The sequence below is a fragment of the Habropoda laboriosa genome, unplaced genomic scaffold, assembly GCF_001263275.1.
Source record: "Habropoda laboriosa isolate 0110345459 unplaced genomic scaffold, ASM126327v1 scaffold68, whole genome shotgun sequence".
Lineage (NCBI taxonomy): Eukaryota > Metazoa > Arthropoda > Insecta > Hymenoptera > Apidae > Habropoda > Habropoda laboriosa.
The window spans coordinates 658,954-671,744 of NW_017100195.1; the positions used below are offsets into that span (position 1 = coordinate 658,954).

The window sequence follows — 12,791 nt, forward strand, 5'->3', positions numbered from 1 at the left end:
TGAGATAAAAAAAACAAATAGAAAAAGAAACCGCTGAACGGGGCGGAATTGTTTCGTGCGATCGTACAACAGGGTGGCTTCGATAAATCTAAATGATGCTTCCGCAGTTCCATAGGTCCCGCAATAATAAATATTATCGCGAGTGATCGAAATAACGAGCGTATTTGGCGTAACGCCACGCGCATCCAGGACTACGTTTCTCTTAGAGCAACGGCTCCGGGCAACGTTTTCATATTCCATTTCCGATAAGCCACCGTTGAAAAACGTAAATGAGCGCGATCGCAGTTCCCTGCGTCGTCCGGGTGATCACATTATACTAAGTGAACGGGCCGAAGAAAAGGAAAGGGAAAAGATTGTTTCCCGTGCAGCCAACCCCGCTGTATAATCACGCGAATTGATACTTCTGCGATATGCTTTTCAACGTTTTATTAAACTGTCTGAACGGCGGAGGGTAGTAGTTTCGAAATTCATTCGCCGGCAGTTCGAGGGAAATTGTGCAAGTACGCTGCTCGATGTAAAGTGATATTCGTCGGATTGGATTAAATATTACCCGCCGTTGATACGGGAATATACGTTTGCTTAACTCTGCGTTAGTCTGGTGAAATTTTTCGAGATATCAAGAATTTGGAATTATTGAAATTTCATCGATGAATCTGTGGATAAGGGGAATTGTAAATCTGACAAGGTGAGATCAATCGAAGCTGTGTTACATTTGAAAATCAGATGGAAACGACATGACTGTATTTGTTAAGTTGAAAATTGGAAACACGAATTCTAATTGAAATTTCATCGGTAAATCTGAGGATAAGGGGAATTTAAATCTGACAAGGTGAGATAAATTGAAGCTGTTTGATTTGATCTGTCATTTTTAAAAATGGGACGGGAATGAAAAGACTGTATTTAAGTTAAAAAATTAGGAATATATATTACGTTTTCTGATAGGCTGCAGTGAATGCTACAATTTTGAAGAGCTGTAAAGATCCCATTCGTTAAAACTATCACTTTCATATAACGTACTTGAAGTGATGGACACAAATTTAAATTCCATCTTTACACGAACTCCCAAGACTAACTTTTTCTACCCCAAAAGGTGAAATTTCCCAAGAAGAAGAATTTCAGATTCGCATCATTTTCAACTTGTGTAAACTATTAAAACGATATACATAAAAATTCATAAAGCAGACGATATGAAAGGTGACGGTAAAATCATCGATCAAACGGTAGAATTTATTTTATTTACCTTCTCTTGTGGCGCGATAGGGAAGAAGCACAATGGTTGCTTTTCAGAGCAGTGGAAACGTGAAATATGAAATCAATACGAAATCCTCGTACATCTTTCCTGGTCATTGGATACGGTCCTGAGAATTTCTATTGTAGCTTAATCGATAAGTTATTACTGCGTACAGTGCCTCAGGGTAAACGGGGAATTATTCGAATTAAAAGACCATTTACCTTTAAATCTCTCAAATATTTCGACACACATTTTTTCACCGTAATTGATAAAAACCTTTCCTACTGATTAAACTAGCATTGTCAGTTGTTTCACTAATTGTCGAATATTGGAAATAATTGATAAAAAAGTAACCTGACCGTTAATACATGTTAAACGATAACTCTATGTTAATAATCTCTGTATAATTTACTCTACCTCACTCGAAGACGTAAATCGAACGCAACCACAGACATTTGAGCGAAACTCGTTCAACGTTGAAGCTAATTATACGGAAACAAACAGGATTTTGCTAGCGACTGCAAAACCTGGCATCCAGTTTCGTCTTGCTAATCGCTTTTACGCAAACCAACAAATTACCGCACGTAACGCAGTGCTCACGAAAATTTCCCAACCCCTGTGTGCAGAATCAACCAGAGAACAATTTTGCAAAATTTGATCGAATTTACAAACGAGAAAAATATTATGAAATATTCTTCACCTCGATTTATACGTCGTTTGTCATAATTTACCGTTTCCTTTCCCGAACGTCGTCGTACTAAACAAGTAACTTGGCACAGATCTAACGAATCTAAAAGTTTGTACACACAATCGCATTTCCATTCTGCGACAACGTTTACCGAAAAAACAAATAAAAGTCTCGAGCTGAACGTGTTAATCAAGATTAAGCGGAAACGAAGCGACTGGAAGCGCAATTCTCGTTTCGTTTCGACACGAATGAAACGAGGGAAACCAAGAACAGCCAGTTAGGTGTTGAAAGCCCGCAAAACGAACGAAACGTGGCTCATTTTCCGTGGAAATTCACTGGCAATCGCGAGTCTCGTCGCGAGCGAAACGGAGCGAAGTCAGGCTGAACGAGCGGACGAAAGAGGCGAGAGGAGATGGCCGTCATTTAAAATCCACCTTCGAAAAGATAATGGCAACTGACCTGAAAACGACACTCCACTGTTTCGTCGAGCGTGCCTGCGACCAACTTGTTCCGGGGGAGCGAGGGAGGAAATGCGGTCTGAAAATGCGACTCGTCCCGCGACACGACCAAACGAACGATAAGTTCTCTCTCTCTCTCGGTTGATGTATATGTGCCACTTTTACGGGAAAAAATTCACGTCGCTGATTTTCGATTTCTAAGAAAATTTCAACCTGCGAAAGAACATTCTAGACGTGGTTTGCCGGAAGATGGAAACGTTCAATTACGTACCTACTTGTGTACGAAGGAAGAAATGACATAATGGATGAGTTCTGTTGTTGTTAATTTAAAGATCATATTTTTATTTTCACTGTTCACTTGTTGCGATGTGATTTCTATGTTTATGAGTATAATTGCAGTGGCAATTTAAGTAGATATATTTATGTAACAAATTATCAAATAAATTGATACCGAAGGGCTACAGTTTTCCATTTTTTTTATCCTATTTTTATTCTCACGATTTCTATAGTTATAGTGACTCTTCGAGCAGAGATATTTATGTAGAAATTTATCAGATAAGTTGGTACCGAAGGACTACATTCTTAAGTTACAATTCTGCGATTTACACAATAAACAGATTATTTTTTCACATCATTACTGACAGTAATTAAATGAAAATTTGATAGTTTGGCTAGTTTCTTGTTAACCGAAAAATGGAGAAAGATGTTCGAAAGCAAGACGAATTTCTCAGGTTCAAAATTGAAAACATTTCTACTATTAAGCGATCTTTGAAACATTAAAAGTAGCTGTTGTACAATTCCGTAAATAAGGGGATCGAGGTATAAGCTGATTTGCGATAAAAACAGCCAGCTCACCGACGATACAAGAGAGCAACGGCGCAACGAGAAATAATCATGCTCTTCAATTATCGACATCAAGTTTCTTCTATTAAAGTTCCTGCGAAAAAGAATAAAAAAAATCTATCGACCTGTTCTATAACAATCTTTTAGCGAACTCTCATACCAGATCACTTCAAACGTAACGAGGCACGAACTATTATCTCTTCAGAGCGCGAGCAAAGAGGATCAAGCGTAATATTTTTCAGTAAACTTACGAAATAATTATGGAAATGTTCCAAGAATATGTATATTTTTAAATATGAATGCAACGATGTGAAAACTTTTGATTCGCAAGATTCGTGCTACGTAATAATTAAGGAATAACAAGGGAAAAGCTTTGTGATACCGTATAATGCTTCAAAGTCCAGGACAGCTGACACATTATGTAAATCTAACGTGAAGTTGGTCAAAGGATATGAATACACCTAGTTTGTGGACATTACACTCCTCGTTAAACAATCAAATTTATACCAACCACGAAGTTTACGAACTGTAGAAACTGAAAACTGCTACTAGCATAAATATTCCTTAAATTCAAAAACAAAAATAATATCTATTAAATAAAATCTAGCCCAAATTAACCCTTTCGTTGCTACGCTCTGAAAATTTAGCCGCGCCGTGCTGTTAGAGCCTCTTGGCACTCTTCCACCTTGATTTAATCCTTGATTTCATCCTCTGCAATATAAAGAATCTGCCACAGCGAGAGACTGTTCAATTTTCGTTCGTTACTTGAAAATCTCACTAATCATCGTCATTCCTCTCCATTCATTCGTCATATTAAGGTGCGTTTAGACGAAACGAACGAGTGCTCGTTCGCCTCCCACATCCAAAAATTTCTCATGCATTCAGCATTCGTTTATTTCTTCAGTTTTACGGGGAGATTTTCCATTAGATCTCCATTTCCAGGGAACGCAAATTCAAAATGAGAAACTTACAAGATTCTGTGAAAATATGTTACGAAGGAGTGAGAAGAAATTGAGAAAACTGAAATGTTTACGCTCGTTTCGACTGAAATCTTGTCGAAGTGTAGAAAGAACGAGCATTCGTTCGTTCGTTCGACCTAAAAACGAGCACAGTCGAAAACTATTTGATCCTGACCTACATCGAAACACAGAAGCTACTCACGAGAGGTAGCGTAGTTGACGAAACAAAGCGGCGATAGAAAAAGGGAAGATCGAAGGTATCATTGAAGTGCAACGTATACACGAGAGGCTAAAGCTCGATGCGAAATCCCAGCGTTGAAAGGGTTTCTCGTGGAAATCTTTCTCGGTGGCACGGCGTAGCGGAAGCACGAGAGCTTACAAACCTAAGCAGAGGTTACGAGGGTTGGAAATCGTGTGCAAGGGTGAACCTGGCAAAGTGGATACGGTTTACGATTCCTTTCGGCTCGGTTGCTCCTCGCGGAAAAGAGGTCCGGGTGCCAGGGCAATCGTCCGCGTCTTTCTGCCGGATTAGAAATCAGGATTTCGCGAGAACCCAATAAATATAAGATGGTAGATAAAGTTTCGCGGAAGAGCCATCCCGGAGTTGCGACTTCCAACTTCCGAGGAACCGAATCAGACGACCCCCGGTACGCAATGTTTTACGACGGCGATACTCCTGAGGTTACTGCTTCGCGGAGTTTCACCGATACCGCTGCTGAATGTGGAAAGTATTTTAGGCAAATTCGCGACTCGAGACGAATGTAACGCGCGGGGTGTCATAGTTCATAAGCGCTGTTCTTTTTATACCGTTTCTTCGAGGGTAGTTTCTCTTTTTTTCTTTTACTGTACGATTTTGGGATAGTTCGTGAAACTGGGTGATTTTTTTTTTTAGCGTCAACGTTGTTACCGTGGTTTTGCGTGAAATTTAAAGGGAAGCTGGAAATGTACTTAGGCAGAGAAATGACTCTTCGAAATTATTAGAAAATTCTCAACCTTTCCTAAAGAATGATTTTATTTATTTCAGTAGGGAAATTATTATGTCTTGTTCGTTGAAAATTTGTGAAAATATAAAAAATGAGTTTCTTTTCGCTTTAATTGTAATTTTCCCAAAGTTAAGTTTGAATACTGAATAATGTAAAGGTTAAACATTGTGTTACATTTCTATGTTAGATTCAATATTTCCTCCTCACAAAATTTGATTCCTTTCCAAATTCAATTGTAATACGCTTCGTTACGCCATTTTAATATCGTTGTATCTACGTACAAATAGCTTGCTCCATCAAAATACACTAACTATATAGAAAGTATCACTAGCACAGTAAACTTGAAGAGTGAACTTAGAGTCGATAATGTAATACTTGTGTACAATTTAAACTTGGCAAATTTGAGTATTAATTAGTAAGTTACAGGAACTAATAATACGGAACACACGTTATACGAGGCTGTGGAACGTTGATGATGAGAGCCATACGTCGGTCGTAGTTTAGATTCTATTCTAACAGAAAGTTTCTGCATAGTAATGTCCGTTCGGGTTAATACCGACTTATCTCGGCTGTTTCATCGCGGTAATAATAATTACATATCTGTACTATATAAATTCTACCTGCTGTGAGTACTACGATATAGTATTCGCGATTTATGAACGATAAATACGAACGAACAACGAACTGGGGGATTTAATTAATAATATACGCCATTAAGAGGTATGAATAACGAAATAATTATTTACGAGTGGTGATAAACAGGGAATACATTATTGTGCTCTATCCAAGATTCCAGATATATTAAAATATTGCCACGTAAATTTATTTACCTTCCGTGGAAGCACTTGAAAATTTATATTAGATGCAGTATAAAAATAAATGGTAACAAGAATATTCTTACGATCGCTGAAATTTCTTTCAGCCATTTGTTATTGCCAAGTTTAAAAATTATATTCTACTAATTCTGGAAAATGAAAAATTTCGACGACCTTTGAAAATTTATACTCGATGCAATATGGAAATAAATGGTGAAAGGAACATTCTCGTGAGCACCGAAATTTTATAAAATTAATGAAAAATTTTCTTTCATCCATTTATTATTTGCAAATTTAAAAATTATATTCTACTAATTCTGGAAAACTGAAAATTTCGACGACCTTTGAAAATTTATACTCGATGCAATATGGAAATAAATGGTGAAAGGAACATTCTCGTGAGCACCGAAATTTTATAAAATTAACGAATAAATTAGAAATTTTCATTTGCGCCTTTCCTCGAAGACACTTTTTCTTTCGAGTCAAGCTCGTCGTAAAATATTTGACGAAATAAGTTCGTTCCTTCTTCAATTCACTCGACAATTTCGCTATTAAAAAGTTGCTCTCTAGACACATACCTGGAGCTTCTGCAGCCAGATGCAACTCTGGTTCGCCTGTCTGTCCCCGACAAGCGTGGATTGATCGAAAGAGCTGCACCTGTCAGTGCCATTTGCCTCGGTCCTGCCATACTGAGCCAGAACGACGGAGATCGTGGTACCTAGTGGACACTTCAACGTCATCGACTCCTCGACGCAGGCTGCGCGCTGATATGTCTTCAGGGTGCCTAATAACAAGGCTGTCGCGTTAAAACCGCGGTCGCAGAACGTTCGTGAAATGTAACGTGTGGTTAAGCCGCGAGCATGATAGAGCGGTGACAATTATTCGACGACGATGTGGAATTGTTGGAAATGTAAGGGAAATATAAACGGCAGAAAAATGGAAGAAACATTATTAAGAGATTAATTACGTATCGATTCAGTCGCAAAAGGCGTTGAAATAACAGGCAGATAATACGAATAGATATTTTGCACGCGAAATACGTGGTAATTATGTTTTCCAATAAATTCGACGAAAAAATGTTTCAACGACGAAGTCGATACGAAAGGTGTCCAGTTGAATAAAACAACATAGAAACGGGGTCGAATTAAAACGATCGAAACGAACGAAAAATACGCCCGTAAGAGGAAGCAGAGGGGCAAAATTTCACGGTGAAAACATCACCGAAAAAAAAAACCGAATAGGAAATCACGCATCACAAAAGAGCGACATTCGATCCGTGATAGAGGTATTAAATTTGCCAGCAAATCGTCATTCGATCAAATAGATTGGGATCCCCATCAGCGGTATCGTGTGTCAAAGAGTGTGAAATCGCAACAACGAGCAAGCCACGGCAAACGAAAAGTAGGCAATGTAAAAATCACACGAACAAATTTGCGTTCGATAAAGTGAAAGAACGAAGAAGGAGGCGAAAAGCGAACCAGCGAAAAACAAAAAGTAAAATAAAAATATAGAGGAGGAGGACGAGATTCACAGAAACGAGAGAGCGGAAGGAAGGAAATACAGGGGAGCGTGGATCGATCGATGACCCGTAACAGTGTCGCCGCAATGGTGACCAGTTTCGAGGGATTCGCGGTAATTAACGAGTGGATCAATCGAGGATCGGACGATGTATCGATGACACCCGCGAAAGCGGTGACGGTTCGTTTACACGCGGATACAAGCCAGTCGAGACGAACAACGGGTCACATTTGCGGAATTGAACGGCGAGTTTGCGCGCGGAACCGCACACGTTGCCCCGTTGCATTGGAAACGATTCGTGCCACGGCCGAAGTCGAGAAAAACGAGCGATCCGATGGTTGTTAGGTTTGTTAATTTCGTTCCAAGATTATCGGTTTTGGATGGAAGAAGATTTCGATCACGATTTGGGAGTAGGGAAAATTGATGAGAAATTGTTAATTCGATTGTATTGTACGGACATAAAATGGATCAATTGCATAGAGATTATGTACGGAGGATATTGTCCATTTCGTTGGAATATTATTGGTTTTGGATGAAAGAAGAGTGAGATATCGTTGATAATTGTGAGGAAATAGGGCGAGAGAGGTAGAGAAAATTGATAAGAGAATGTTAATTCGATTGCATATTCGATAATACGTAAGACAGAGTAATAACGAGAGTGCAGTTCAGAAGAGAATTGATAGATCAGATTTGAAAATAGAACGAAACGAGTTTAATCGACAATTAAAGTGTTCAAAATGACAAAGGAGATGGTATAGAAAAGAATGCGATTATAGGAAAAGCAAAGTGTAACGACAGAGCAAGAAGAAAGTATACGGTAATCGAGAAATAATGAGAGAACAGCAACGACAGGAAATTACAGTAATTACGACACCGAAAGGTAATTAAGAAGTCATTGTAATATCGCAGAAGAAGAAACAAAGAGTCATTAAAAAGCAGCAGGTATATTTGTAATACGATAGCAATAAAAGGACACCGTTCGAACGAAAGTAAACATAGTAATTAGCGAAAGGGTCGAGAAAAGAAATATCGTAAAGGTGTATCAAGTATGGGGTAATTAAAAGCGTTTAAGGGGTTTATTACGGGATGCAATTAAGTCGTTGGCCCAACAAGGTGTCCGACAGAATGTTAGTGTATCAGTGTGCGTGGTCACCGTGAACGTGGTTTGTTAGCATGCCAATGTGGTCACCATCACCATGATTTATTAACGTGTCATTGTTGTCACCGTCACCACGGTGTACCAGGCATTGTGGTCACCATCGCCACGGCGTATCGTTGCATTATCGTGGTCACCATCACCAGAGTTAATCAGCGTGTCGTTGTTATCATGCGGATTGTTAGGGTCCGTCGTTGCAACCGTCACCATTGCCATAATGAAAGAAGTGGCGTGATCCAAGGAAGAACATGAAAAAAGAAAAATTGAAAAGCTTCTGTTAGCTGTTGTCACCACTCGTAACAATGTTCGTTAACCCTTTAGTGATTGAATTGTTTGTTTAAAGAATTTCTTATTTATCTGTCGATCATCGCTGATGTCTGTGATCTAAATTCAGATCAATTTTTGTTCGAGCACTCAAGTATGACGTATAAGTCCCAATTGTCACGAAAGGGTTAATGTATTTTTAATAAAATATAGACAATTTGTGGAGAATTGAAAATTGCACAGAATGAAAATCGAATAAAGATTTTATAACAATTTTTGAAGACAGAAGTGGCAGAAATGTTCCTGGAATTTTTCGACATTTCGTTCCCACGAGATCATTCTCTACAGGATTTAATACTAATTGTAATATTATTACTCCGCGCTTTCGACGTAACAGATATGTGAACAATTCTCAACATGCGCAACTGAATACGCAATTTAACGTTTATCGTATTTTGAATACATATTATCGTAGCATAACAAAATTAACAAAACATTTTCAGCAGCAATCCCAGTCCTATAACTCCTTTCAGTATAAGAAATACGAACATCAAATCGTAATAATTTATCTTCCATTCGTTGCGATATTTTCAAACAGAGAATTCATTCCACGTACTCACGTATTGTTACGAGAACAAATCAAACGCGTTGTACATACCGAAATAGCTCTGAAATTGCGAGTAGAAACTTCCAAGACGATAAACCATCTCCTAATTGAGCGCCAGGAGGCAGAGGTGCGAGGGAATTTTCCGATTGTCCGCAGAATTCTCGCGGCGACCAGGTGAAAAGGGCAAATTGACGTGCGAAATTTCCCGAGTTTTCTCCAAATCTGATGGATCGAGGTCGAACGCAGGTGAGCCGATATTTACGCGACCTGACAAGTGCTCTTCAAGGGACATTCCGCCCCTCCGTTTCAACCCTCGCGAAACGTTGGCGAAATTGCAGCGAAACATGGCTTCCAGATGGTTATCGTTCGTTCTCTGTCGCTCTCGAAACGGTAATTTCGTTTGTACCGGGAGAAAAGTAAATTTTGTTCCACGGTACGTCTAATTGTGTCGACGTCGGAATAAATTACGAGACGGAAGTCCTTGTTATTTTACATGTCGAGTGTCGCTCGCGACGAGTTGTAAATTCGCCCGACACTCCAAGTGTACAACGTCAACGAATACCGAGACGATATCTCTGTTACAAGTTAACGCAAGTAGCAGAGATAGTGATTGGACAGGGAAGAATTTGTGGGGTGGTTTGTTGGGTCTGATTTTGATGGAACGAGGTTGTAATATAGAATCTGTTACTGTAATAGTATGAGCTTGTTGGAGTATGAGTAGAATCTGAATAAAATCCAAATGAAACTTAGATACATTTTCTTTTCTGTAATTTGAATGAAATTTGACGAATGAAATTTATTTTTTAAATTGGTGCAGTACGTGTTTGAATCTAAATTATTGGAAATATAAATCAAAGAAAATTGTACTATAGAGAGGTGTAAAGTTATTGCTCTCTAAATTGCAAAATTGTAAAATAGGGGTGATAAATTGTAACAAATTGATGGAGTAATTAAGACATGATTTATTTCGCAATGAAATTACTGGGAGATGACCGCTGCAATTATTGCAGATTTTTATATACGATTGTAGTATTGTATGAATTACTCTGGGGATCTTCGATATGGCGTGGTATTTTACGAAGGGATCAGGATTATGGGATTTAGGAGTGAGAAGGATTATCCGAGAATAGTTTTCTGAGATAAGAGAAGGTTAGAGTTTGTTTGATTAGGATTCTTTTAAGGCGGGTTCTGCAAATATTTGTAGCATTGCAGGAGATCTTTGTGGCATCAAAATTAAATTTTAAGCTTCACAGAGATCAGTATTTGAGTTAGAAATTAAGTTTGTACTATCGGACGGTTAACATTCTGTGCTTTCTAAATTGAAGTCTTTAAATTTCAATTCATAAAGAAAAATTTCAAATTTCAAAAATATCAAAATTAAATGTTCAGCTTCCGAATATCTCATCTGCACTTCACTTCAAATTGTACCCTTCCAAAAGAAAAAATGCTCCATTCACCCTAGCATTGAAACGAAAAATTATAAACAAGACACCTTCGCAACCATAAAATTTCACCAATATAACATAAAGAACTTTCTCAGCAGAGGAAGAAGAAGAGGAACAAGTTTGGTACATCTAAAGTCGAAAACAAATTGCTCCACTTCATTCTGGATCATCCACCACCGGCAGAGCCAAGAATCTTCCAATGTGGCGAACCCTCGACTGCCGATCGTTACTTTTTAATACGCGTTATAAAGCTCACAGGCAGAGATTACCGGCGCGTAATTACGCGAGGCGCGATCGTACATCTCGAAAGCTCATGACAGCGGTTTTTTGTCCCGGGCGTTCGTGAGCGCGTTTCAATCCTCGCCGAGGTTCGCCTCGAGTTTCAGCGGCGCTGTACCGTCTTTATGAGGCCATTTCTCAAACTTGCAATATCGCGCCGCTCGTTCTTCCGTCTCATTAACTCTACGCGCCCTTTACAAGTGCACCGGGGAAAAGATCGGCCCCGTAGAAGATACGCGCGATTCACATTCACGGCGAGCATCACACCGCAGACAAGTGGTGGCCCCCGTTGCCGGAATTGCTTCTCCACGGCGGTTCCTCGAATCCGCGGTGCAATCGCGATCCGTCTTCCGCGGTCCACGCGGATTTCCCTTCGACGATCGCGAATAGCTTCGCCAAACACCCGAAACCTCCCGTTCCAAGAGCATTAATTTTTCCCCCTTTCGTATCGATGGATTTTCCCGCGGTTTTTGCTGTATTAACAACCCTTTGCACTCGGAGGTGATTTTGCTGTAGAAAAGTTTGCGATCTTCGACATTTTTTCAAACTAACGTAGAAATAAAGTGTACTATTTTATTTAAATATTCAACGTATTCTCTATTTCACCGTGATGAAGAAATTTATGGAGGCCCGTAGATCTGCTCTCTGTCTTCGTTAATTATTTACCAAGTAACGATTATTTCATGTCGCTTCTCAGTCGCCACTCGATGGCAAAGGGTTAAAAATAGGATTCCCGTTGGAGAATTTGGCGGGTGTAATTCGCACCCCTGTTTGCAAGCGGAAGACGTGGAATTATTGAGAAGAACGGGAAGAAAGTTGGTTAATTACTGTATTATGAAACGTACGTCGGCTGAAATTTATTTGCTTCAAGTATTGCAGTTTAACTTTTAACATTTATTCTGGTGTAAATCTACGTGTGAGGAGATATTCCAAGTAATAAAATGGAAATTGAAAATGTTTTAGTTGCGACACTTTAGTGTTAGCTACTATTTTATAGTATCTTTGTAAGTGTTTGATACAATGCTAGGAATGATTGTAGAGTTGACAGAATTTCGAGGATTTGAATTACAAAATCGGGAATTTGAATGATTTTTTGTAACTTTGAGTTTGGATATTGCGCAAACTAGATGTGATTGAACTTCTATTACTATGAAAAAATTATTAGGAAATAAACCTACTATTTTTTATCTACAAATCTAATTTATTCTCACCTTAGTTTGAGCACTGAACATCTCATATTTATCACTGAATCTCTTCTTTATTTAGAATTTCAAGAAAAATCATAGTACAACTTTCTAATTACACGTTCAGCTTATACTTCTTTCAGCGTTGTAATTTCAAGTTCTTAATAAATTCGTCGACAAGTAAGTACCGTTATATCACAGAATTCACATAGAAAGAGTACTTACAGAAGAAATTTTACATACACAGAAGAAACTCGTAGAATTTTAATTGCACTGTTAAAACGCTCTTTCGTAGAAAGCTCTTACCTTTGAAAGAAAGAAGAGAAAAAAAAATTGGACTACTAAATTTTTTTCATCTGAA

At 38.7% G+C, this 12,791-nt stretch overlaps 1 protein-coding gene across 1 annotated transcript in view; it reads right to left on the bottom strand.

The window, feature by feature from the left end:
* LOC108570316 overlaps window positions 1–12,791 on the bottom strand; it is a 208,039-nt gene that overhangs the window by 112,359 nt on the left and 82,889 nt on the right. The window contains exon 2 of the mRNA XM_017932154.1: window positions 6,556–6,773. Coding sequence (XP_017787643.1) covers window positions 6,556–6,773 — 218 coding nt within the window. The remainder of the gene's footprint in view (window positions 1–6,555; window positions 6,774–12,791) is intronic.